Raw genomic sequence first — 25451 nt, forward strand, 5'->3', positions numbered from 1 at the left:
TTTGATTACTGAGAACTCAATGAGATGCCAATTCTCAGAGCACTTCATTTTTATAAAGGCAACTAGCATTTTTGTGGAGCAGGCTTCTAATGTCTTGATTCTTGTGGTGCTTGACCACCAAACCGTGTGGCACATTCAACAATCGTCATACGGGCATACTATTTTCAGCGGTCTGTTTTGGTCATGAAGTTTAGCTGAATGTTAAGGTTAGCAGAGTAAACAGATGTTATTCTTTGAGTATTTCAGCGTATGCCTTTTTATTTTTAACAAGTGTCTAGACTATGTGGTTTTGCCTTGTCCCCTCATCAGTTCTTGTAGTTAGGATGCTGTAGACATACTACAGGCTTTTTGTTTTGTGGTTCTTTCTTGATTATTGTAGTATACAATTTTCAAACTAGTTTATCGTGATGAATACACTAAAATTATATAGGAACTAGAAAAATATGACTAACTGCTTCTGAAAAGATAAATATTTAAGTCTAGACTCCCCTGCACTCTAAAAGCCCCAAGTTCATTTTGTTTGCAAGACCTCTATTTGTATTACAAATAAGCAAATGATGAAACAAGTTGTGTTTTGTAACATCTTGAGGAAGAACAGCCATTTGAAGCTTCCTGTCAGCACTGCAGCTGTGAGAGTCAGCAGAGGGGAAATGAGATCCTGCAGGTCTCAGGGAGGCTCCTGTTCCTGAAATGGGTGGTTTGGCCATCTAACCTCTAAGAATTTTTTTCTAATTGTATCTGGAGATTGTCTTACTACTTCTGTATCTGATGGCTGTGATGTGATAATTTGTAGTTATGAGTACCTTGAGCTTCCAGTTGTTTGGCATATTACGGGATATCACTATAGGTGACTTAAATTCTATGCTAAAAAACATTCTAATATATGTGATTGTAGTGATTTTGTGATCTTTGAGCACAGAAATGGCTTTGTCCATGGCTGATCTCTAAAAGAACCTACTTATCAATTCCAAAGTACAGTGTTGTGTTTATTTTCCTGTTTGATTTGTTTTGCTACCATCTTACTATTTTTTTTTCATTACATTGGTGAGCAGAACAGGAGCCATTGTGGGGTTGGTGGCTGACTGAGCAGACATCGTTATTTGTCTGAAATCTGAGCAGCTTGGTTCTTCAGAGCTAAAAATAAGGGATCAATGGTTTGCATTGGAAGGGACCTTAAAAACCATCGGTTCCGTCCCCATGCCATACGCTGGTTCCTACCCAGCAGCTCAGGCTGCCCAGGGCCCCATCCAACCTGCCCTTCAGCAACTCCTTCAGCTACCCTGTACCCATTTCTTTGGGCAGGGAGCAATCAGCGGAGGGGCAGCCATTTGCCAGGCTGGTTCCTGCCCCCATCTTGCTGGGGCATGTGGGCATTGGCTCCTGGGCTGGGAGGGGCTCGTGCCTGGTAGCTGTGAGCCAGCCAGCCTGCCTGGCTCTTTCTGGAACCTTATTTACTGTTTGTCTTTTATTTTCTGATTATAAATTAATTGTTTTTTTTTTCTTGTTTTCTAAACTTTAAAATGTTGGCTGAGCCCTCTGAGCTGTGAACTGTGTTAATCTGGTGGCACAAACTGAATTAGCAAAAGTATTTGCTGAGCTCTCGGTATAAGCAGAAGTGTCAGCGTGGCTTCTGCCTTTATGCACAAAGGAAATTCTTCTTGTGCGTGCATGGGGAGTTAGGGTAACTCGCTCATTTAAAACAGCAAATTACTCTTCTTGTGGCTTCCCTTTCTGTTAAGATGAACAAAAAAACCCCAGTTTTTAAAAAGGAAAAAAGGGCAGAAAACAATTTTTTTCTGGTAGTGGATGTTCTGATGAGTTTAAAAGGCCAGCTGAAAAATTTGCTTGTAAATGGAAGCGTGGAAGCAGTCAGGACTTTGCATATACAGTGTACAGACTTGAGAACAGTTGTATCCTAGGATTCCCACCTCCATACTGTGGCTCTGTTTTATGTTAAACTATGGCTTAATTACTTGATGAAGAGGATTCATTTTAACTTTTCCAGACTTTGAGTGTGAAACTTGATGTTTAGGTTAGGATACAGACCTAGCATGGCAGCATGTAAAACGTGGTGTGTCACCATACATCTGAAATTGGATAGTCCTGCAAAACACTCAGAGCATGCTGCTTGGGCATTGCTCTCAGCTAACAAATTGTGCAGTACTCAAACTTGTCCCTCAAGTTTTTGATGTAACTATTAATGGAAGTTAATGCAAGTACTCCCAGTAGCTGTTTTTTGAAGTGACTTCCTCCATTCCTTCCCAAGTGGGACCCTGCCCAAGTCACCTGCCTGCTGGGGAGCTGGGAACAGCAGCTGTGTGAAGCCGTGCAGGGGGCAGCTGCCTGCTTGTTCAGGAAGGGATCAAGCCTGCTGCTTACCCAACAGAATATACTCTTGTTAATGTATTAGGAAGGTAAGCCAATGGATTTATCCTAGTGTCTGATTTCATACTGTACTGTTTGCTTTCTAGTCTGGTTAGCTGTGTTTCTAATGGGGTTTTGCTTTCTTTGTACCACTAACGTACTGATACTGCAGCATTTTTCGTGATGTTTGAATACTGGTGGTGTCCTGCAGCTGTGTATGTTATTTAGAAACTTATAGCTGCTGCAGTTCATAAGCTCAACAAGATATTTTGAAATTATTCCAGCACCTAACAAAGGAATATTGGCTTAACAAGTGCTTGCAGAATTTGCTGCTACAAGCAACATTCTCTGAAGTAGTTTCACACAAGTGAAATCTGCTGCAAAAGCAGTGTAAAAGGCCAACAGCTGTAAATAAATTGTGTGGGAGTTCTGCATTTTCTTGTAAAGCCTTTGGAAATGAATACTCTTTTTGAAGAACACAGATTTGATGACTGTTACGTTCTAGAACAGTGTCTTGCAGATTGTTCATTAAAGTTGATAACCAAGCCATCAAGAAATATATTTAAGAAAGTTTTAATGCCTCTGGCTTTTTCTTTCTCTTAAAAATAGTAAGATATGGTTCATTTGAACAAAAAGTCTGTTCTTTGGTATTCTGCCTGGTGTTGGATTTCACTGTATGTTTGTCAAGTGATACTTGGGTGATCTTTCTGGCTTTCTGAGCATGCCCACTAATACAACTTCAGCACCTCGGGCACCTTACTAGAGGTGATGTTTGCTTTCCCATCTGCCCTTCCTATGGGTGAGCAGCCTTATGCTGCCTTGTGTAAGCACAGAACCCTCAAAAGTACGCTTGCATGCTATGGGATCTGTGCTTCTGAAAAATGTAAGGTGTAGGAAATACTGCTACTCAATATAAAGTGATGTAAACTAATGGGATCTTTTTTTTTTTTTTTTTTTTTTACAATTAAGCTACCATGAGTTCAAGTAACACCATTCCTGACCCCATTTATATTTCATATGAGGTAACTCTTTAGAGTTGCTGTGGTATTGCAACAGTGGCAAAGAGAAGAAGTCCAGGGAAGTTGATAATCGGTAAACTTTGACCTCTATAAAGCAAGTAAGAAATAGGGCTATACATTAAATTCATTAAGCAAAATAGTAAATGACATGTGAAAGGAAGGAGAACTTTCCGGTACTCCTGAACCCATTGTTTAGAGATTGTTCTACTGTATCAATTGCTTTGCTGTAGCACTTCTAAACGTGAGCTCTTGTGATCCTCCCCAGTTGAAAAAGCAGTAGCTGTCAGCATGGTACATGCCAGTGTTCCGCTGGATTTGGGTTTCTGTGGGGTTCTCTGTGTGATTTGATTTCATAGAAAGTGGTCCTCAGGAGACATCACAAATGGTTCCCAACAGCTTTGTTCTTCACAAACCAGCTTTCAGCCATGCACTTTAGGTTCCCCAGAGATCAAGAATTGGCAGCAGTGAAACTACAACAGAAAGTATTTTGTCTTTCTGCTAGAGTTGTTGAAACATCCTTCTTATAGAACCAACTTTATCACTTTTATGAAACTTGGAAGAAAAATAAACATGTAAAGTTACTGCTGCATGACGTGTCCAGGTTGTTGAAGACGCTGAATTTCTGAATTATGTTACAGATATTACATTTTGTCTTTTGATAGTTTGTTGTGGTGGATGAACAGAATAAAAAAAAAAAGAAAGAAAAAGAAAAAGAAAAAAGACTTCCCCACCACCCCTGCCAATTAGAAGGAGAGTTACTAGCTGACTCTGTAACTTTACATTTCCCAGCTCTAGCCTAATTGGTGTTAACTTTCTCTGCAAGCATGTGTGAAGTAAAGTGTTTCGTATGGTATTTAAATTTCCTACTATAGGAGAAGCAGCTTTGCAGTAGCCTGGGACAAAAGCTTTTTTATAAAAGGGACAAGCTAGATTGTGCAAGTTGCAGAGAACAAGTACGGTAAACACTGTCATCTTTGTCCCTATTGTACAAAGGATCCCATTGTAAAATCCTATTTCCGTTTTTTATAAAATATTTGACATCACTGTCGCAGTCCTTTGGTCAATTATATACTGTCTTTTCTTGCTACGGAATTCATAAGCTTACATATGCCCGTCTCAGTGAGGAACACATGAACGCTATAGAAATGCGAATGATAAATCTGTACAATGTAAAGGGGGAGGGGGGCTGGTTTTCCATCAGTTTTCTTTGATCAGTCAATGATGACGGATGGACTGGGAGCAGCCCGAGTCATGCCAGAGCTGCCCTGCTGCAGAGGCTCTGTGCTTCTGCTCCCAGCGGGGTGTGAGTGTGCTGGGAATGGGCCTCCTGCCTGCCTGCACTGCAGTGCTTTTGCTGTACAATTTAATGAGGGGAAGAAAAAAAGTTATTTTAGGCTACCAAGTGAAGGGGGTGCATGTATTTTGATATTAATGCATAAATAATCCCCATCAAGTGTGAAATATGTATATGTATAAAATTCTATTTTCTATTTACTACTGTTCTCAGAACGTTGGAATTTTTGCTGAAAGGAATTATGTTATCACTGGATAAATTATATTTTTAGCAACTTTGGGAGAAACATATCTTTCAAATGGCTTAAATAGCAAAATATTTTTGGCAGAACACAATGCTTTATTTCATAACCTAGTTTCAGATATAGATGTTTGTATTAAAATACAAAAGTTGATAAAAATGTAATTAGGAAAAATAAATTACATGCTTTCTTTTTATTATCAATTTGATGTGAAGCTACTGGCCAGCCATTTATAAAAATGACTTTCTTGAGAGTGCTTGGGGCACTTGCAATGTGAGTGTGACGCTTTAAACATTGAACTATTTTATTAATTATTGAACGGCCTTTAATTACCAAATATATTTGAGGTTTTTTTACAGGATGTTTTTAATTCTGTATTGCTTCACTAAATCCTTTATTTTTTATCACTTTATAATGATAAATCAATGGACGAAATTTAGTACTGTTAAATAATATTTACACTACTGTGTCTGGCTGTAAATCCATGATCAGGTATTAACAGGCCTGTAATAATTTTCTTTCAATGCATATCATAGGCTTACAGTCTAAGGCACTACATAGTTCAGTATCTGGCCAGGGAAAGTCAGCGCACACAGAATTGTTTGCGTTCCCGTTTTAACTTTGCTATTTAAATGAGTTTATCTTTACCTGTGAAGTCGGAACTTGTCGAAAAACTCTCTCATGTAACACCCAAGAATGTAAGAAGTTTTGGATGTGCCTAAACATGTTAGAAAGTAAAATCCTGAGCATGTTTGTAGAAACCCAGGCCTTGAGCAGGAAGAGGAAGGAGGAGATAAGCTGATGATTCCAATTGAAGCTGTCACTTCTTGAAAATGAAAATGTAGAGGTTCTGAGATTACTTTGATATCATTCTTGTGGAATGAAGCTGGTATTGAAGTCTCAGGCCTTGCTGAAAGGACAGTGGCAATCAGTGGCAATTCCTTGGCAAGAAGCTTGGTTGTTGGGGGAACTGGGATTCTTCATTTTCCTTCTGCTGACCTTACATACAAGTATGGGTGATCTGCTGAGTGTAATCTAGTGCATCATGATAAAGTTTACCTGACCTTTTTTGTCTCATTAACAGTGAATTTTAGCGATCTGAATGCTGTTACTGAAATGGAGGCCCTTAATTTCAAGGTTATAACGTTCAGAAAAGCCGTGAACAGAAGCAGGACAAAGCAATCATTTGTAATGGAGGGAAAATCATTTATGATTTGTTCTGGAAGCAGTTATGCACTAAAAGCTGTTGTATTGGATTTGAGTGCTGTAAAATTTGAGTGCTGGATTTGTGTGACTGTCAGATTCAGCATATTTTTTCATCTCTGAATTACTTGTGTCCTTGATACAGTATGTTCTCATTGCTTTTAAAAACAAACAACAACCAAAACCAACAACATATTTTTAGCGGATCGGAAGAGATCTTTTGTCCTTGTCTTTTACTAGAACTGCAGTCTTAGGCTGCTGCAGTGCATTGAACCTCTTTGTTTGTTTGCTTTAATACTGGATGCTTGAACAAATACTGCTGTCTGAAGAAAGCCATTTGTTTAAAGTGACTTTAAAACTCAGGGTATTCTTTGAGAAGCTTCTATGCATTTTGATAATGAAAAAGTACCTCGTGAAGTATAGTTAGATTGCTTTCCACTGCACTGAGTTCAAGTGTGTGTTCAGAGGCCTGATAGCATATCTGGCATTTGAAAATGTTGACTGCTCATTCATGCAATGAATGATTAACAAGTTGTTTTATTTAAAGGCATGTGTTTGCTTCCTACTGTGCCAGTGTAATAGCTAAGTTCCAGAAAAACCACACATTCTGTCTGTTTTTGAAGAACGTTTTGAGTTGATCCTGGAAACTTCTTCCAGTGTGTAAGTCTTCATTATCAGTTTGCAAGGAGTTTGTTTGCTGACACTGCAGCTTAACTGAGTTAAATACAGCAGTCCTCAAATGTATTAAACTGTTGAGCATTACTGAGGTAAGGGGAGGTCCTTTATATTCATAAGGCTGACTTTGTGCTTACAGGGCTGTGTGATTTTCGCTCATTGTGACACTGCAGAAGTACTTCTCCTTTCTCATTTTTCCTTCTCACTCTCTACCTAGCAGGAGTTCTTCACTGCTTTCAGTCAGAGAAAGTAGCAGGAAGAAGCTTGAAATCATACCAAGAGGCAGATGAAGCTTGAAATGCACTTTCTGTGTACGTGCGTGTGCATGCTGAAGGACGTGTTTTACATATTTTCTCACTATCAGAGTTGCAAGAACAAGTAGTCGCTTTCAGTAGATTTAATTCTGCCTGTGTGAGCATTGGAAGATCTGTAGGGCAAAAAAAGAGGTAGAGAGGGAAGTTCTAACTGGAAGCCCATGTGTACTTACAGAAATGTTTGGTGTTTAGCAAACCTGTATTTATCTGCATTTGGGAAAACAGCCATGGAAATTGTTATAAACGATTTTGATTTAGGTAATGCTTTATTTACTCCTATTTGCACATTAGCAATGAGCTTAGTAAATGAAAGGAACACAGTTAAATTATTTTAATATGCTTTTTGACTTTAAACTAGTGGCAGTTTTTCCAGAGCAGACTTGAACTAGAAGCAGTCACCTTCATCACAATGGCAAGGGTGTGGGGAGGCCTGGGAGCTCGGCAGGGCCACCTGGTGGGAGCTGCCTGGGAAGGGACAGGCCTTCCTGCTGGCATCCCCAGGGCAGTGCACAGAGGTTGCCTCATGGGGCTTTTATAAGTTGCTTTATTAATAAACAAATTTTAAACAGATAAAATTAACATTGGTAATGTTGGGTGCTGTGGAACTCAGCACTGCAGGCAGCAGCACACCTCACTGCGTGACCAGAGGTATGGGGAAGTGCTGCTGCGTGCCGTGTGGTTGTTCAGAGCAGTTCCTGATAAGAATGTTGGATCCCCATGGATACACTTAAAGCTAAGCTGCTGAAAGTAGATTTATGAGTTTGCATTTTTCATGCTTTGCTGAAAACAATAACTTAAAGGGCGTCTCTTAAATCTTGTAATTCTACCAAAAAGGTCTCTCAGGAGAGAGCGAAGGTGACTGGCTGGCAGAGCTCTTAGCTGCCTTGTTTGCTGTTCTGGGCGGAAATTCTGACTTCTCCACTTGTAAACCAGAAATTTTAGTTTAGAAGTATTAAGCAGTCAGAAGAAAAACACACATTACAATTTCATCACACATTAGTGTATGAAGTGTAACTCATGTATTGCTTGAGCTGCATGGCAGTACATTGGCCTTGAGTTTCCAATATCATTCTAATGTGACATGGGTTCTGCAGCTTCATCCAGCTCCAGAGCTTTTCTAGTTACAGTGCCGAAATTAGTTCTGGTCTTTTGTGGAAGCAAAAATTGAGGACTGCTGTGCAAGGCTGAGGCCTGTGCGACAGCAGGCAGGGCACTTTGAGGGACTGCTGCCTGGAGGGGAGGCAGTGCCTGGAGCTCTTGTGCTGCCACCTGGGGCTGCTGCTAGTGCTCTTTGCACAGGCTGGCAGTGAGTTACATGGGATGGGGCACCTCGTTCCCCGGGCATGCCAGGACATAGGAGGAAGGACAGTTTGGAGTGAGAGGACCTGCTGCAGCTTGGGGGCTGTCTGCATGGAAGCTGACAACAGGCGCTCTCGGCGTTCAGTGGAGTCGAGGGACGTTTCTGAGAACATTTATGGCAGTGCTCCTTATGCTATTAATGTCCTCAAGAAACAGTACTTTACCAAATCCAGCTGTTCCACCCTTCCTCCCCGCCCCTCTAAAAGGAGAGACTTGGGTAGTAGAAAAGTAGTGTTTTCATAAAGTTTTGTAGTAGTTTTTTTTTCCTTTGAATTGATGGAGGAGATGCTAATTGTTTTCAGCTGATTTTGCAAGTGCTGCAGATGCCCTTTTCCCCCAGGTTTGCTGTATTTTCCTGTTGAACACACTGTACTTGCTGTATCCAGTAAGTTGTCTTTTCACTTTTAAAGATTCACAAAACAGGTCTGTGCTTGTTTTAATCTCATTAAGTTCCTCTCTAGCTGTTTCCCTTTCTGGTTGTGGATATTGCCCATATTTGGTTCCAGCTGTGGTGCAAGCAGTTGATATCTGATTGTGTGGTACAATATCCTGTCTTGTCTGAGCAAACCCCAATAATTTATGATTAGATGTGGCCATGATTAGCAGTCTAAGATTGTAATGTTTAAAAGTACATCGTAAACGATCTTTTATGTAATGCAATATGTTCATTTTTTACTTTGAAAGATGCAGCAAGAGGCACAAGGGCTTGCCTACAGCAAAGCTTCTAAATTAAAAGCAAGGGGGAGGGGAGAGGATGGTTTGCATGATATTTTTACTTTCTTTAGAGTGTCTGAATAAATGCCGTGATGTAGAGAGTTGTCTCTGCATTAACAGGCATTCAATTTGGCTTAATGGCAAGCTGCTTCCACAGTTTCCTGGTCACAGTCCTCATGAAAACACACACTTATCCTTCGCATGGTGTGTTTTATGTGCTTCTATTGCACTTCAGAAATCGAACATCAAAAAGTATATTTTTCTTCTAACCACTTCTGTGGCTTATTTGAAAGTACTCATGGTTTCAGTAAGTACCACAGACTTTTAACTATGCTTTTCACAGGTCTTCATATCCACAAGCTATGAAAGTGAAATTGTCCTTATTTTTTTATTTCCTTGTGGACAATTGTTGTTCTCCTTATTTGCATATATATGAATAAAATTGGGCACTTTAAATAAGTATCCACATAATTTCTGTAAGAAGGGAGTAGTAATCAGAATGCTCACAGTGTTATTACATAAAAGAGTTTAAGTAAGCATTTATTTGGAAAGGCTTACAGGTAAACCACCCAAGTGTTTTCTGGAGTTTCCGCATCACAACATTGTATTTGTTTTTCAAATTCAATGGTCTGTTTAGTTCTCGTTGGGAAACAAAAGCACTGTGTTATATTCACCATCATTTATATAGTATTAGGGGAGGAAAAAGACTGGGAAACCATCTTTAATTGATTAAGTAACATATAAGAAATACTATGTTTTGTCTTAAACAAGATCATATTACTTACAGCTACTGAACTGTATAGCTGATGTTTTAAATCATATAATTATCTGATGAAGATTTTAGTGCATTTCAAATCCATTGCAAGGCAATTATCAACTATCATTTGGAGAAATGCTGAAATGTGAACTATAAAGTTAATATCACCAACAATATCTGTTTAATATTGAAAAAATCTAATATTTTCGGCATCTTGTGGCTTTCCTTTGTGCTTTTATAATTAACAAAAAAAAAAAGAGGAGTTTGTTGGTTAATTTTACTCTTGTAATATATGCTGATTTGTAAGGGAGCATTATAAAATTAATTTGCTCTTTAATAATACATCTCTTCTCTCAATAGCCAACTACTCCACCAAGCCAAGGGAGGCCTGATTCACCAGTTTATGCTAATTTACAAGAACTGAAAATATCTCAGTCTGCACTTCCACCACTACCTACAAGTGCTCCAGTCCAAATAAATGGGGAATGGGAAACCCATAAAGATACAACAGGACGCTGTTATTACTACAACAGAGGATCACAGGAACGAACCTGGAAACCTCCACGTTGGGCCCGAGATGCAAGCATTAATAAAGGGGATTCCCAGAGCCATGCAGATCATGAGGTAGTTTGTTCTGAGATCACAATGAGATTGTAATGCATATGAATACTGTTTTGTTATGGAACTTGATATCTCTGAATTTTGAGGTATCAAGGACTGTCTTCGTTTGTCTTTTCAGTCATGTGGCTTCATGGGATGTAGTAACCATCAACCATTGACTTCAGTCAATTTTGTATATGAAAATGTGTACATGAAATGTGTACAAGATGGGTCATGAGCCTGAGTACTAGTTGTGAAAGTACCTGGCAGTCCCTCATCAGGTGTTGCAGGTTTCCTTTTGAAAATAAAGGAGAACTTGAAACTAACAATTTAAATGACAACAGAGTAAGGAAACCATTGGAGCTTTTCTGACGTGGAATATGTTCTCTTTTTCAGTGTATTCTGCACATCTCTGGGGTGGTAAAGAGAATGGGGGAAAGAGAAGAAGTGAGGCAGTTTCTAGAAACAGGGAAGGGAGATCAAATATAAGGGGAGTTATCAGTGTAAGTTAAATACACAGTAAAACAAAGGAAAGGGACGTGCAGGTATTTGTTCATGCTTGGTTAATCCTGTGGCAGTAAGTCTACCTATGAGAGTTTTGGAGCTAAAACTAGACTTAGTGATATTTTGTAGCACTTTCCAACAGCATCAAAAACACTGATGAAATGCAGGCTTTTATTCAATTCCATTCATTTTATCTAGCTGTTTGCTTAGGAGAAATGAATTTACGCACTTGTCAGTGATTTCTTTGTGGGGCCTTGGATATCTGTAGAGAAAAACTAGGGAAAAAGACAATTAAAAGAGTAATACTTTGTTAGGGAAAATTGTGAATTTTGAGGAAATCATTTTCTTAATTCTGTGAATGATAACTGGATGTCCTAGATAAGAATAGAACATAAGTAACAGTGCTGGGAGGTGTGTCTAAACAAGTGTCTGAGTCTCATGGTGGCAAGTGCTTGGGGAAGGCTATAGGAACTTTTGACTTAGTTATATTCCAGCTATAAAGGTTATTTTTTTCACATAATGCAAATCCTTCACCTTCTAAAGCTGTTTACTGTTGTTAGACTTTCCCACAGAAGTTATTTGCATTAAAAAATAGTTAAGGATAATATTTGAGTTGCTAATATGTTATGTGCAGCTGATTGCTAGGGAGAACCAAACAAGTGGTGTTAATCTATCTCAATTTGCTATGATTCAGATAAAGAAAAGGAATAATTGGAAGATGAATATTACTGTTTAAATATGCTTAAAATAGTGCTCTTGTATTCAAACAGTACTGAGATTAATCAGTATCAAGCTTGAAAGAAAAAGCAAACATTTGTCAAGAAATCTTCCATTTTCATATACCTTTTTCAGATATGAGGAAATCTACCTGAACCACACATGAGCTATTGTGTTGTTTAGTTTTAAAATTTAATTGTATACTGCTCAGAAATTTTAGATTGCTAAGTGTCCTGTTGTGGAAGTCTGCCTCTGGGCCATTAGTGCCAGAAATGGGACGGACAGGAAAAGGGAGCCCTCTCATTGCCACTGGGAATGGCCTTCTGAGCAGCAGTGGTGTTTGCAAGCATTTAAAGAGTCTTATCTTCTCGCCACCAGCTAGTGGCTGCAACAGGTAAACTGGCAAAACTCAGTTTGCCAGTCTCTGACAATTATCTGTTAATTTCACACTTGGCTGTTCTTTTGCTAGGTACAATTTTGTTCTTCCGGAGTGCTCTTCTGTGAAGAAATGACTGCTTTTATTTATTTATTTTTGAGTAGTAACTCACCTAGCAATAAGTGTAACTGGTTTCCTAATGTCATCATTATTCCTTCTTCTCATGGAAGTACTTTCAAAAATTCTTTTCCCCACCATCTGCAGATGATTCCTCTGACTCAAACCTCTGTACCACCATTTCACCACATAGTTGCATGTTCAGAAGCTTAACTTCTTTACTGTTTTGTTTTTACTGTTATATCAGATACCTCAGTTCGTTCACTTATTTATGATGTTTGAAGGCCAATCTGTTATAACTTTACCAGTTCTATCCATCAAACAATCTTATCCATCTCCGTTTCTTTTTTTGTAAGGTCAATGGACGATATGTGTTTTGATTAATATAAACTTGTCTAGTTGAAAAATGTCAAATAATGCAAGATTCTTACGTAATTCATCCTCTATGGCTATGTTACTAGTTGTTGGTTTTGAAACCATTTTTTTCTTCTCTTCAGTCCTTCATTTGTGAGTGTTTCACAGTCCACTATTGGTGTTCGGCATTTCATTTATGACATTTAATACTTTTACCAAAATATGTAAAGGTTGAGATACCAGGCTGAGCTACAGTAAAATGAGGTGACAGATTTCGTAGCTGTCTGCTTTAGATGTTTTTAGTTGATTGAGGTAGATGATTGGGGCTGGGACTCTTAAGTAGAAATGTAGGCTACATGAAGATGTGAAGTAGGAAGCATAGAGGCAGTTAGTACTGGAAAGGTGTTGGAGGAAGGTTTGTCCAGTGTTATTTTTAATTCCCATTTAAGCAACTTCAGCATTTGTTTTTATGCATTAAAAAATGACTTTGGCTTGATAAACTTTGTAACATCTCTGGAATTTCATTTAAGTTTATCAGCCAAAGTTAAACTTCTAGACAGTGTGCTGATGAGATTAGCTGAGCCTTGGAACATCAGAACTATTGTTACACGTATATTACAGACAGACATGTTAAGTCATTCTTAATGAGCAACAGGCTGGTTTCTGTTTTTTCTTCTAGGAGAATATTTAGTTTTCATTTGAATGTTGCTTTCCTCAGCATCAGGAATTATTTGGAAGAAACGTTATCTTGTTTGGTCGTAATTCTTATTAAAAAAAAACAAGAATTTCCAAAGTCTGCTACCTTAAGTGCATTGACATTTCTCTAATCAGTATTTGAACATTAAAATATAATGTAAACTTAAATATGTGTACACACTGCAGCTATGTTATAAAACAATTATTCAAGAGGAGCCTGTAGCAGCATTTTCAACTTGTTAGTCTCAAGTCCAAGTGTAAAAATGTGACTGAAGACTTTTTGCCCCAGGTGATAAAAATTGGCAGTTCAGATTTTTGTGTTATATGAAAGAGATGAGATTGTTTAATGCATAGTTTAAATGCTCACATTCTGTAGGCTGTAGGGGAAATTTGTGTTGCTTTATGAATGACCAGAAGTGATCTATGGATTTTGCTGTGCTTAGTAGTCAGTTTGTGTCAGCTTAGGGAGTTTCTGTCATGCACGTGGTGAGTTACCAGAAGTTTTGATGTGTGTGCAAAACCTTTCTTCAATTTCACGCATCAAACTTGTTCTCCATGTTATAATTCACTCTTCAGAAGATAATCTTACAACTCAGTTAGCTGTGTCTTTAGCAGGTAAAAATGTCTTGCTTTTAAATTGTCACTTGCCAACACTGGAAGGTAAAGACTGAAAATTGCTAACATTGTAAGATGCATCATACACATAGACATATTCAGCTGAAGTTTCAAGTTATCCTAAATGATCATTTGGTTTCCGTGTACTATTTGGGAAGAGAACAAGGGAATTTAAGTATGAAAGCTGGGATGATGCCAGAAACACAAGGTGTAGTATGTCTTGTGGGTGTTCTGGGGCAATAGAGGTAATGAAAGCTAGCTTCCTTCATCATTCAGTAATACAAATTGGTGGGAATAAAGTTTACATTGGCAACAGATTCAGAGTGTTAATTAGGTTTGAATCTGTCATATGATACTGCTTGAATTTGAGTAGTCAGAATCTGAGTTAGTAAAGAAAAAGTATAAATTGTGTTCTGAATTTTTTTAATTACCTAGCAATTATTGATTATTTATGAGCTCATTTTCTCATGTAAGGTATAAAAATGTGAACTTCCTGCTCTTATTACTATTCTCTTTCTAGTCAAATAATCTTTGATCTTTCAGATTTTAAAGCATTTTCATTCTCAAAACTGCCTTGTATGTTTCTGACTACTTGTAGCATCTTTCATCAGAAGAAAACGACCACAGTTCTTGTTACAGCCAGTCAGATAGTCAGTACGGTTCTCCTCCAAAGGGTTGGTCAGAAGAGTTGGATGAACATGGTCAAACCTTATATACCAATGACTATACTAATGAAAAGGTACTTTTTTCCTTCTTCTCATCACGTGTTCTAAATCTCTTCAGCTAATTCACTAATAGAAATGCAGATTTCATTTCTAGAAGTGAATAGCATTCCTTAGTGGTATCTACCTTTGTTTTTAAATATGCATGAAACTTTCTCAAATGAACTATTTTTTTTTTCTCACGTATGTACTTCACCATTCAGGGGAGGTTTTCTTATTTTCATTGGTGTCACATTATTTTAAATGAATACATAATGTGTATGTTTTTTTCCCCCACCTTCTATCCTCTTGGTTGTGCTTCAGGAATGAACTTCATACCAATATAATGTTCTTCTTATTATCTTTTAAGTGTTGCTCTTGTCTACAGATGTCTCCCAGATGGGATGCTTTCAAACTGAAAATTCTTCCTTTTCAGTTTCATCCTTTTTAAAAAGTTTTTAGTGCTGCTTTCAGATGTAGACAAACTTTGTACTTACACCATAGCTGTATCGATAGATTTATGTTCTATTCTAATTACTGAATTGCTTCTGACAACTTAGCATGATTCTGGACGTATCCTAGAATTTTCTCCCATGCAGAAAAAATGACAATATTTGTTTATATTTGTAAAGCAGTCCATTTTTCTACTTGTCCACTGAAGTTGTTTTGATTTCTTTGACTTTCAAGAAGTGTTTATTGTAGCATCACTTGTTCTCCACTTAACGTATCCAAGTGCTTTTAAATAAGCTTTTGAATAGTTGAGTTTTATGTCTGTTATGCATTTTTTGTTCCTTCTTTAGTATCTATTTCTGCTAAAAATCTATAGTGCGTGCTCTGTTTTGGCAAATAGGCAAACATTAAAAAAAAAATACATTGGGACTGACAGAAAACAACTTATTGATGCATAATTTTGTGAAACCTATTTGACCTGAGGTGTGAATTTTTCCATGTATGTTATTGTGCAAAAGTCCTGTAGAACTTTGCTCTTTACAGTTCTGTTTGTTCTGAACCATTAGTCATAGTCACCACGGTTTTAGCTCTTTGATTCTGGGAGTTGCTGTTAGAGGTTATAGAACCTGTATTATCATCTTAGACTACAACTTATGCTCCTGTTGATGCTGTGAAAATAGAGTTCAGGTTGTTTAATAATCTCTTAAATTATCAACAGTTGCTAGATGAGCTACTTGAAGTTTTGTAATCTTATGTATAAAATCCTTACACGGATCCGGTGTAAAGATCGTACCTCCTTAAAATGACATCATAATTATGATAAGAGTGAGATGTGTAATCTTCAAAATATCTGTTTATCACAATCTCGTGGTAGATTATGTGAGTCATCAGGAATTCAGTATCTGTGTTACTGCAGGAGTTTTGCCTGAGGAGTTGCAGAAGGAAAAAGTGATAGTGAGCTGAATGCAGGAAGCTGAAAACTGTTGTGTTCTCATTACTGACTAAACTTAGTTAACGGAGGTTACTCAGCACACCCTGCTGAAGTGGATGGAACTTTATTAAAAATTCACTTTAAATCCTAATTATCAGAGTCTAGCTATGTTATGACTGTCACACTAATTACATTTCCTGTCATCATGCTTCTTTCTACAGTGGTTAAAACATGCAGATGAACAAGGTAGACCATACTACTACAGTGCTGATGGCTCCCGATCAGAATGGGAGTTACCAAAGGTGAGTGACCTGAAAAAGAAACTTTGACTTGGACTGTTCCCCTCCTCCCTAGGAGGTGTTCTATGAGGCCTTTAGTGGGAGTTAGACACAACAAGAGGACTTAAGGGTTTCACTTCATTATTTCTGTCACTTTTGTGGAATTTCAAATCATGAAGAAGAAAAGCACACTGACAGACATAATAAAAATAGATGATGTAGATGATGTAGCTATTCAAATATCAAAAAAGATGCGATGTCTTTGCTGAACCTACCTTTTCATGTAAGGCTGCAAAGTAGTATTTGTGATTTATTCTCATGAAATAGAAAGCATTTTTTGGGGAAGAAAGGTAAATTTTCTAAACTACAGAATATTCCTGAAAAACTGTACTTTCTTCTTAGTACACTCCAAAAAGCATTAATTTTGCCATGTATTTGTACACTTGATGATTCTGATTTTATACCCAGAATTAGTGAAAAACAGAAGGTTCAACAGTTCAAGGTGTCTTGGAGAATGACCCTTAAGAATTTCAACTGAAGTATATTCTGGTACTTAATATTGGAGTAAAAATAAAATTTTATGGAAAATTGACAGATTTAGGTAGTCGGAGGATATACCTAATAACATATAATTCTCATTTTCAGAACGTTTGTCATAATTATGTTTTTGTATGTGTCCTTCTGGCTGTTAGGATGTTTGTTCAGTCTTTCATATTAAGGTGATCATAATAAATATTCAGAGAATTGCATGCATAAGTATTTCAAAGAGTGTGTTTCTCAGCTATTATTTCCCTAAAGCCTGTGTCCTTTCTACTTAGAAAGGAGCAACCTTAATAGATAGTGCTTTTGGAATGTAGCTAAATGCTTGGCTCTTTTGGTAGATCAGCTGAAGAATTTGTGTTATTGGAGAGCTGAGTTATCTTTACGAATTCTCCAGTGTTGATCTGATGTGTTAAATATTTAACATTTTCTAATATATATAATGAATCGGTAACTATTGTTTTTAAAAGCTACTTAGCCATTGATCAGCTATTAGATTAAGTAGAAGTGTGAAAATCTGCTTGAAGAGGTTTTGGTGGAAACGATTGATAGTTAGGTGTTTATAGTTTGAAGTAATTAAGGGCAATAATTTCTTTGGTGCTTTGTTCTTTGCTTCCTGCACAAAGTTGACAGTGAAGAAGTTGCTTTCTACTAAAATAGGTTGGCTTTGAACCAAGAAATACATTGAGTTGGCTCTAATTCGACTGTAAAAAGTTGCAAAGATAATCCAGATCTGTTGTGTGAGACATAAATACACAGAGAGGAGGTTTAGTGTGTTTGTAATGATATTCTAGTGGTTCTGTGTAAGCCTCTGAGATCCCTCCTATTAGTAACCACGTACAGAATGAAAACTAGCCTCTGTTTTTCACAATTTGTGGTCTGATCTGCTTTATCTCTTGTTTATATCAAAATTATCAAATATTGCTGTTAGGAACTTTCCTTAAATTATTTATCTTGAGCTGACTAGATTCTATTACTAATACCTACGGAGTAATCTTTGAAAGTACTTTGGTGGCAGCAAATATATGATTAACAGAAGTGAGTTAGCAATTTAGTTCTCAATTCACAGTCCTATGTATTGACAGAAGTTCCTACCTTTAGCTTTAAATGGTGTGGAATATATTAAACATTTCAGCAAAATATTTAGCTAGTCTGTATAACTGTATCTGATGAACAGACAGTGAAAACGTTACAACGATGTGAGTAGTTGAGGCGTGATTGAAGATCAGTCTCCCGAAAAGCTTGCTGAGGCAGGTTCCAAAAGTGCTTTGGGACAAATGAACTGGAAACACAGCATAGACTGCAGAATGGCTTTGAAGAAAAATTATCTCTGTTGAAAACTCTCATGAATGCTTAGAGAAAAGGCCAGAGAAAAACTTCAGCATTGCCACTCTTGTTTAAATGAAAATTAAGTTACTTGGAAAAAGATCTTTAAAAAGAAATTAGGTGTAATCTACAGTAGTACTCAGTATCAGTTTTTTTCCCCTCGGCATATGTAGATCCTGTGTTCTTATTCAAAATTAATTGCAAAATAAATGTATGAAAAGTATGGTTATGTGATGCTGTTAAACCAGGAAAGAAAAAAAAAAAGATAATGCTTTTTTATTTTAGATTATTCTTGGTAATCTGCACATCATTAGAACTAGAACCAAGATATAGTACTGCGATAGTACTGTAACATTAAAAAGTTTTGCTTTTATAGCATTGGCTGTAAATGTGAACGTGCTCTGTATTAGTGCTTCAGTATTGTATGTGTATATAAAAACAAATATCTGATGGTGTTAAGGGAGGAGGGTGAGTCACAACACAAATTACTTCAGACAGTCTTAAAAAAAAAAAAGCCTCCAGTCATATACATTTATGTAACATCTAGGAATAGCGGAATGCCTCTGGCTGAACTAACATCTGGATGGAGTAGCTTTGACAACTGCTGAAAAATTCTGTTAACACTCATGATGTACGTGACCCAACTTTTTGTAGTGTAACAGAAAAACACAGAATCATAAGGTAGCATGAGTTGGAAGGGACCCAAGAAGAATCATCAAATCCAACTCCTGACTCCATACTATCAAACCCAGTGTCTGGGAGCAGTGTCCAAATGCTACTTCAACTCCAGCACTCAGGGCCGTGCCCACTGCCCTGGGCACCCTGTTCCATGCCCACCACTCTCTGGTGCAGAACCATTCCCTGACCCCAGCTGCCCCTCCCCTGACACAGCTCCATGCCGTCCCCTCGGGCCCTGTCGCTGTCACACAGAGCAGAGCTCAGCGCTGCCCCTCCGCTCCCTGTGAGGAGCTGCAGCCACCATCAGGCCTCCCCTCAGCTCCTCTGCTCTGGGCAGGGCACATCCAGGCACCTCAGCCACTTAGTTATACATGTTGCCTTCTTCACTGTTCTATATCTTCACAGCCCTCCTGTAGACAGTTACTTTCTAATAGTTTTAAGTCCTTCTGATATTGTGGTGGCCAAACTACACACAGCACTCAAGGTGAGGCTGCACAGCGCTGAGCAGAGCAGGACAGTCCCTTCCCTTGCCTCACCCAGGTGATGCACACCCCAGACCTTTCCTATTTTCTGCCCTAAGTTCACTGACAGCTGACTTATCATTTGAACTGGATACTAATCTTTACTTATAACTTGTAATACATTTTCCAGAAGACTTTGCCTTTCCTGCTGTGGATTCTGCTACATTCAATTGTTTGCTCTTCCAGTGTATTAAAATAAATAAATAAATAAAAACAACAAACAAATCAAAAATCAAACAACCCAGTGAGATAGAAGGTGAAGCAAAGAACATCCAGGGCAGTCAAGTCAGTAGAGTGGGTCCAGAGGGGTTTTGGATCACTTCTGCTCCAATTGGAGCTGTCTTCTGCAGCAGCCTCCTGCCCTGCACAGTCACTGTTCCTTCAGTGCAGCTGTTGCCTCAAACTTTGCTGCTGTACAGATGGAACATGAGGAGCCTTAATCCTCCAGGGAAAGAAAGGAAGGTGTGGGGCAGGGTCCTTTACAGTCAGCAAAGAAATGTTTTATTTCTATTTATGAAGGTAAGAAAAGCATTTTATGTAGTTCATAAGAAATAGCAAAACATTTGCATTGATATTAGTTCAGTCACAGAACTGAAAAGTTTATTCAAAGCCAAACACAGTTGCAGCACTGGAGAAATCCTTTTGTTGTGAAGCAATCATTCAAAGAAAAGAAAATAATTTCAGACTATTTACTGGGAAAACTGCAAATAATATAGTGGAGTAGGCAAGGTGATAAAGGATAATGGGATGTCAGAATATTCTTATATGTTCCTGTTTTAATTCCTGACCTGCTTTTAACATTGGATCTTTACCAAGTTTCACTGTCAGCTGCTTCCCACCCTTTTCTCCCTTCACCCGCCCAATTCCTTGTCTTTGACCGTGTCTGTTATTAGCGCAAACAAAGAGGAATCTTTGTTCTCTGTCTTGAAGCTGACAGATCTGTGTCATCTCCCAAAGAATGAGGACAACTGCTACAAATAGCTTGGAGGTGTTGTATTTATTTCAGTCACAATTAGGCTAGGACAGAGCCTTGAGCCATACTCCATTTCAGGTTAAAATTAAATATAAGTTATTCAGCCAGTTGAGAGAGTTAGAAAAATTTACTGTGAGGCATAGAAAGCTTTCAAGTAGCAAATGAAAGCACTGAATGACTTCAACGATGAAAATAACCCTGTGCTACCTAAATCAGTATCAGCAGTGTCTCCACCCTGTACTAAGAGCCAGTGTAACAAGAAGTCAGGGTTACTTGGTGTATGCAGTAGGAGTATGAACAGTTTGCTGTTGTCCTCACTTGTTGATAAGAGGAACTGGCCGTGAAATGAGGATCAAACTGGGAGTGTTAGGGAGGGGTAACTGAGTGGGACAAGCTGGAGTTCTGGAGTCATTTTTCAAGGTGCAGTAGTCTACGTATTTGGAGTTCTCTGCTGCATTATTAGAAATTACAGAATTAAGAAAATGATAGCAACTTTTTAAGGTGTGATGCTAAGGCATGTGGTGTCATAGAATGACTTCTGTATGGCCCTTACCTAGCCTTAGTTTTCAACATGACACCAGAGATGTGAAGGAGGAATCTGACTGCATCACTGGCACCCTGGCTGCTTCTCTCTAAATGGTAGCATCTATCCATTGTAGTTCATGGTTAGTTTGCCTGGAGAATCCAGAGTCCAAAGCAGTATCTGTATCTCACTGTAATTCTTTTTGGAAATCACAAGTCACTCCCTTCATTTTAGAAGCAGAAGCTTGTCTTGAGTCCAGAAATACTTAGCTTTCTCTTTTTTCCTCTAGTAGTTTATTTTGCTGTTCACAGAGAGGAAAATATACCTGACAATGAACATTTGAGTGAAAATAGTTTACTTGACACCTATGTTGTGAGAAAATGTGAGAAAGATGTCAAATGTTCTTTTTAAGGACTTTGTCAATTTATTAACACTGGTTGTATCACCAGCACAAAGTACTGACGCTGCAAAGACGCACAGCACAGTGTTCCTGAAACGTTAGCAGTACTTTGTTAGCTCTATATACTGTTGCTTTCTTGTGCAGTATATTTTGTAAAACTGGAGTGTCAGCCTTGCCTTACAGGCCCTTTTTCCTTTGGGATGGAGTTACCTGCTAGGTAAACAGACTCCCAGTGGTTCGTGATGGTGTCAAAGACACCTTTTAAATATAGATCACCTGTAAATAAACTGTGACTATATTCTAGCTCTTAAGGTAGATTTTAATTCACGATACTTTTAAGTCTGTCTTTGACTGTGGTTGCAACTTGAGTTCTTCAAAATACTCAAATGGAGTGTGCATGGAAGGTTTCCATAAATAATATTCATTAGTGTCACTGAAGTATAGGTGTGTGTGTGTGTGTGTGTATAAAATAACATATGTATATTAAATAAACGGTTCATTTTATAGCAAAAACTGTTGTGAGGAATACTGTAGCAGCCTTCTGCTCTTTAAGCATAGTATTGTTGAAACTTGCTTAGGTTTTAGTTGTAACGTTGGCAGTTTTGCTGCATCTTGCTTAGACTGCTGTCGCAGATTGCTTTTGTAGGAGCATCCGGATGGATACTTGTATTATAAGAAAGTAAGCTGGCATTAGATTTCTTGCAGTGTGAATGGTGGTTCATCTTTGATTTAACATAAGAACAAATGAAAAGTTACTTCAACCTCACCACTGTAAGGTGGCAGTTGACATATGAGTGTAAATGTGCTGAAACCAATAGCACAGAATCACAGAATTGTAGGGGTTGGAAGGGACCTCTAGAGATCATTGAGACCAACCCCCCTGCCAAAGCAGGTTCCTACACCAGGTTGCACAGGTAGGCGTCCAGGCGAGACTTGAATATCTCCAGAGAAGGAGACTCCACAACCTCCCTGGGCAGCCTGTTCCAGTGCTCCGTCACCCTCACCGTGAAGAAGTTCTTACGCACATTTGTGCGAAACTTCCTATGCTGCAGCTTATGTCCATTTCCCCTCGTCCTGTCTCCACGTACCACTGAAAAGAGACTGGCCTCACCGCTATGGCCGCCACACCTCAGATATTTATAAACCTGGATCAGGTCCCCTCTCGGTCTTCTTTTCTCAAGGCTAAACAGATCCAGTTCACTTAGTCTTTCTTCATAGGGGAGATGCTCCAGGCCCTTCACCATCTTTGTGGCCCTCCGCTGGACTCTTTCCAAGAGATCCCTGTCTTTTTGTACTGGGGAGCCCAGAACTGGACACAGTACTCCAGATGAGGCCTTACCAGGGCAGAGTAGAGGGGGAGGATCACCTCCCTCGACCTGCCGGACACGCTCTTCTTAATGCACCCCAGAATGCCATTGGCCTTTTTGGCCACGAGGGCACACTGCTGGCTCATGGCCAACCTGTCGTCCACCAGGACGCCCAGGTCCCTCTCTGCAGAGCTCCTCTCCAGCAGCTCATCCCCCAGCCTGTATTGGTGCATGCAATTATTCCTCCCTAGGTGTAAGACCCTACACTTGCTTTTGTTGAACCTCATCCGGTTTCTTACTGCCCAGCTCTCCAGCCTGTCCAGGTCTCGCTGAATGGCAGCACAGCCTTCAGGCGTGTCAGCCAATCCTCCCAATCCTCCCATGAAGTCAGTGCAATCTCAAATGCGAATCTCTACCGTACCAACCAGCACACCTCTGTTTGTACATGATGTACTGAATTTTCTTCTTCGTACTACAGCATTTATTCAACTGGGAGTAATTTAACACTTCCCTGCATGTTGAAATAATTTAAATGCTTCTTAGTATCTGTTGACTTATTGGAACATGAACTCCATTCCTTTTAAAATACAAAGCTTCTATCTCGGTCTCTGCCATGGTGTTAGTAGTTGTTATTTTGGCACTAACTTTAACTTCATTATGTTATTCAGCTTGAAGTTGGCAGTTATGTTATTGAACTTTAATTTTGCTGTACTTTGTCAGTGTGTGTTATCATCTTTGAAGACCTGAGGCTCTGATTTTATAGTAGTAAATTGGTAGCAAAACTGTAGAATTCAATGTGAGGTCAAAGATAGTTTTTGCCTTTTTTCAGTAAAATGAGCATTTGAGTTTCCTGTGCTACATTTGAATTGTAGTCCGTTATGCGTCACACTTATTTCCTTCTGTTTCTGTCTATAGATTTCAGTCTCCTAGCTCTGAATAGAGAATGAGATTGTTACTGACTTTATAAAAAGCAAATAAATCCTTAGTCTTTTCTTGTTTGTACTTTCAGTGTTAAACTTTGCTTGAAATATTTTTATAGTTCTTAATAACGTAATGATTTTAAATGGCTCTGCTAATTATATGTATGCTGCGAAGCTGAATTGAAGTTAAATGCTGGATTTTTCTCATAGCCTTTATATTTTCTCAACCTGTTCATCTCTGAATGCTGTTGAGTTGAGTTTATCAGAACATAGATTTTGTCTCCTTTGCTTTTAATGCTCTGCCAAGTCTTAAAATTATTTCCTGCTAAATACTTGTTTTCTGCACTTAGATGTGTTGCACAATAACAAATCCCCTTAGCAGTAGTTGATATAGTTATTCTGAAAAAGGAAGTGCTCACCTCACTTCTTAGTATCTATTCTCTTAAGCATAGGAAATCTTGGAGCCAAATAAAATTATATTCAGTTAAACACTCTTAATCTGCATGGTTTATTGTAGAATAGCAGGGTTATCCTCATCTTATGTCATGACAGGTGTTTTTTACTGTCAGTGCAATATGAAGACTTGAATGTTGGTTGCAGTAAGCTTTTGTCCAGGAAATCAAACATCTATCTGTCAAGAGGACTGCAGTAGACAGGATGGTTCTGAAAACTAAAAACAAAATTTAAAAAAGGCTATTTTCACACACCAGAATGAAATCAGGAATCTGAAAGTTTGTACTGTAAAGATGCAGACCTTTTTTGTGTGAATTAGAGCCTACTTATAGTTTGATTTTTCTTTTCTTTAGTATAATGCTTCACCACAGCAGCAAAGAGATATAATAAAGAGTAGGAGTCTGGACAGGAGGCTACAAGAACCAATAGTTTTAACAAAATGGAGGCACAGCACAATTGTGTTGGACACCAACGATAAGGTAGGAGCAAGTTAAACAGCATGCTGCAATGTGAACTGTTTTCGATTTGTGAAGTATTGAAAAGAAACTGCCATGTATGAATTTCTGAATCTCGTTTTTATGTTTTGTATCACTGTTTGATAACATTCAGAGAATCCAAGGACTGTTTGATAATTTTGTTGTTGTTTCTTTGTCAGTGGTAGTCTTATTCTTTTTAGCCTTGAAATATCTTAACTAGCGTTAATTCAGAGTTTGATGTTTATAGTCATTTTACTTATAATTAGGAATTTCCTGTAATTCAGTTCAGGCTTTGGAAAGTAGTTAGGTTTTAAATTCAATAATTGTGAATGTGGGCAAGGTTCCCATATAAGGTATATTGATATTTCATGCCTGAATATTTTAGTTGTAGGAGATGCTAAGCATGAATCCGCTTTAAACATGGCAGATGAGTAGCTGAAGTATTCATAGAGTTGAAATAAAACTTTTGCTTACTAAACCAAAAATTCTAAATTAAAGATACAAATAGTGGTGTTATGTAGTGAGCTAATCTCTTTAATGACAGTTCTGCTAATCTCCTTTGTAATATGCAAAGAGGAAAAGTTATGCTTGATTACAGCAGGGTTGTAATGTTGTTTAAGGGCAGAGCACAGTACTGAAAGTGCTAAAATGCTTGGTTTTAATTCGCCTCCAGAGCTGAGCTGGGAGTTTAGTCAGGACAGAGCTGAGTCAGTAATAACAGAAGCTGTTTTCTCTGCATTCTTTGTGGCATGTTCTTGGTAGTCTGTTCGGGACTATCAACTAACAGATGCTGTTTGAGCAAACAAGGGGACAGAGCCTCTCCGTTGTTCTTCCTCCGCCCATCTCTTTTTTGTCTGATTTCTGTCACAGCCATTTCTACTTGCACTGTGCCATTCTGCCAGTGCAAGTGGAGAGCTGATGTAAGCAGAGAGGAACTGAAATTGGTGTTGTAGGGGTAATGAATTGCTTGCTGATTTTTGTAACTTCACAGCAGTCTGACCCGAGATTCATGGAAACAGAAATGCATCTTAATGCTGAAGTGTTAGCACAGGCTA

The 25451-nt window shown here is 38.4% G+C and overlaps 1 protein-coding gene across 1 annotated transcript in view; it reads left to right on the forward strand.

The window, feature by feature from the left end:
- Positions 1 to 3338: 3338 nt before the first annotated feature.
- ARHGAP12 (Rho GTPase activating protein 12) overlaps positions 3339 to 25451 on the forward strand; it is a 45036-nt gene continuing 22923 nt past the window's right edge. The window contains exons 1-5 of the mRNA XM_031554023.1: positions 3339 to 3386; positions 10301 to 10564; positions 14518 to 14658; positions 16223 to 16303; positions 24274 to 24399. Coding sequence (XP_031409883.1) covers positions 3339 to 3386; positions 10301 to 10564; positions 14518 to 14658; positions 16223 to 16303; positions 24274 to 24399 — 660 coding nt within the window. The remainder of the gene's footprint in view (positions 3387 to 10300; positions 10565 to 14517; positions 14659 to 16222; positions 16304 to 24273; positions 24400 to 25451) is intronic.

This window comes from Meleagris gallopavo, chromosome 6 (genome assembly GCF_000146605.3).
Source record: "Meleagris gallopavo isolate NT-WF06-2002-E0010 breed Aviagen turkey brand Nicholas breeding stock chromosome 6, Turkey_5.1, whole genome shotgun sequence".
Lineage (NCBI taxonomy): Eukaryota > Metazoa > Chordata > Aves > Galliformes > Phasianidae > Meleagris > Meleagris gallopavo.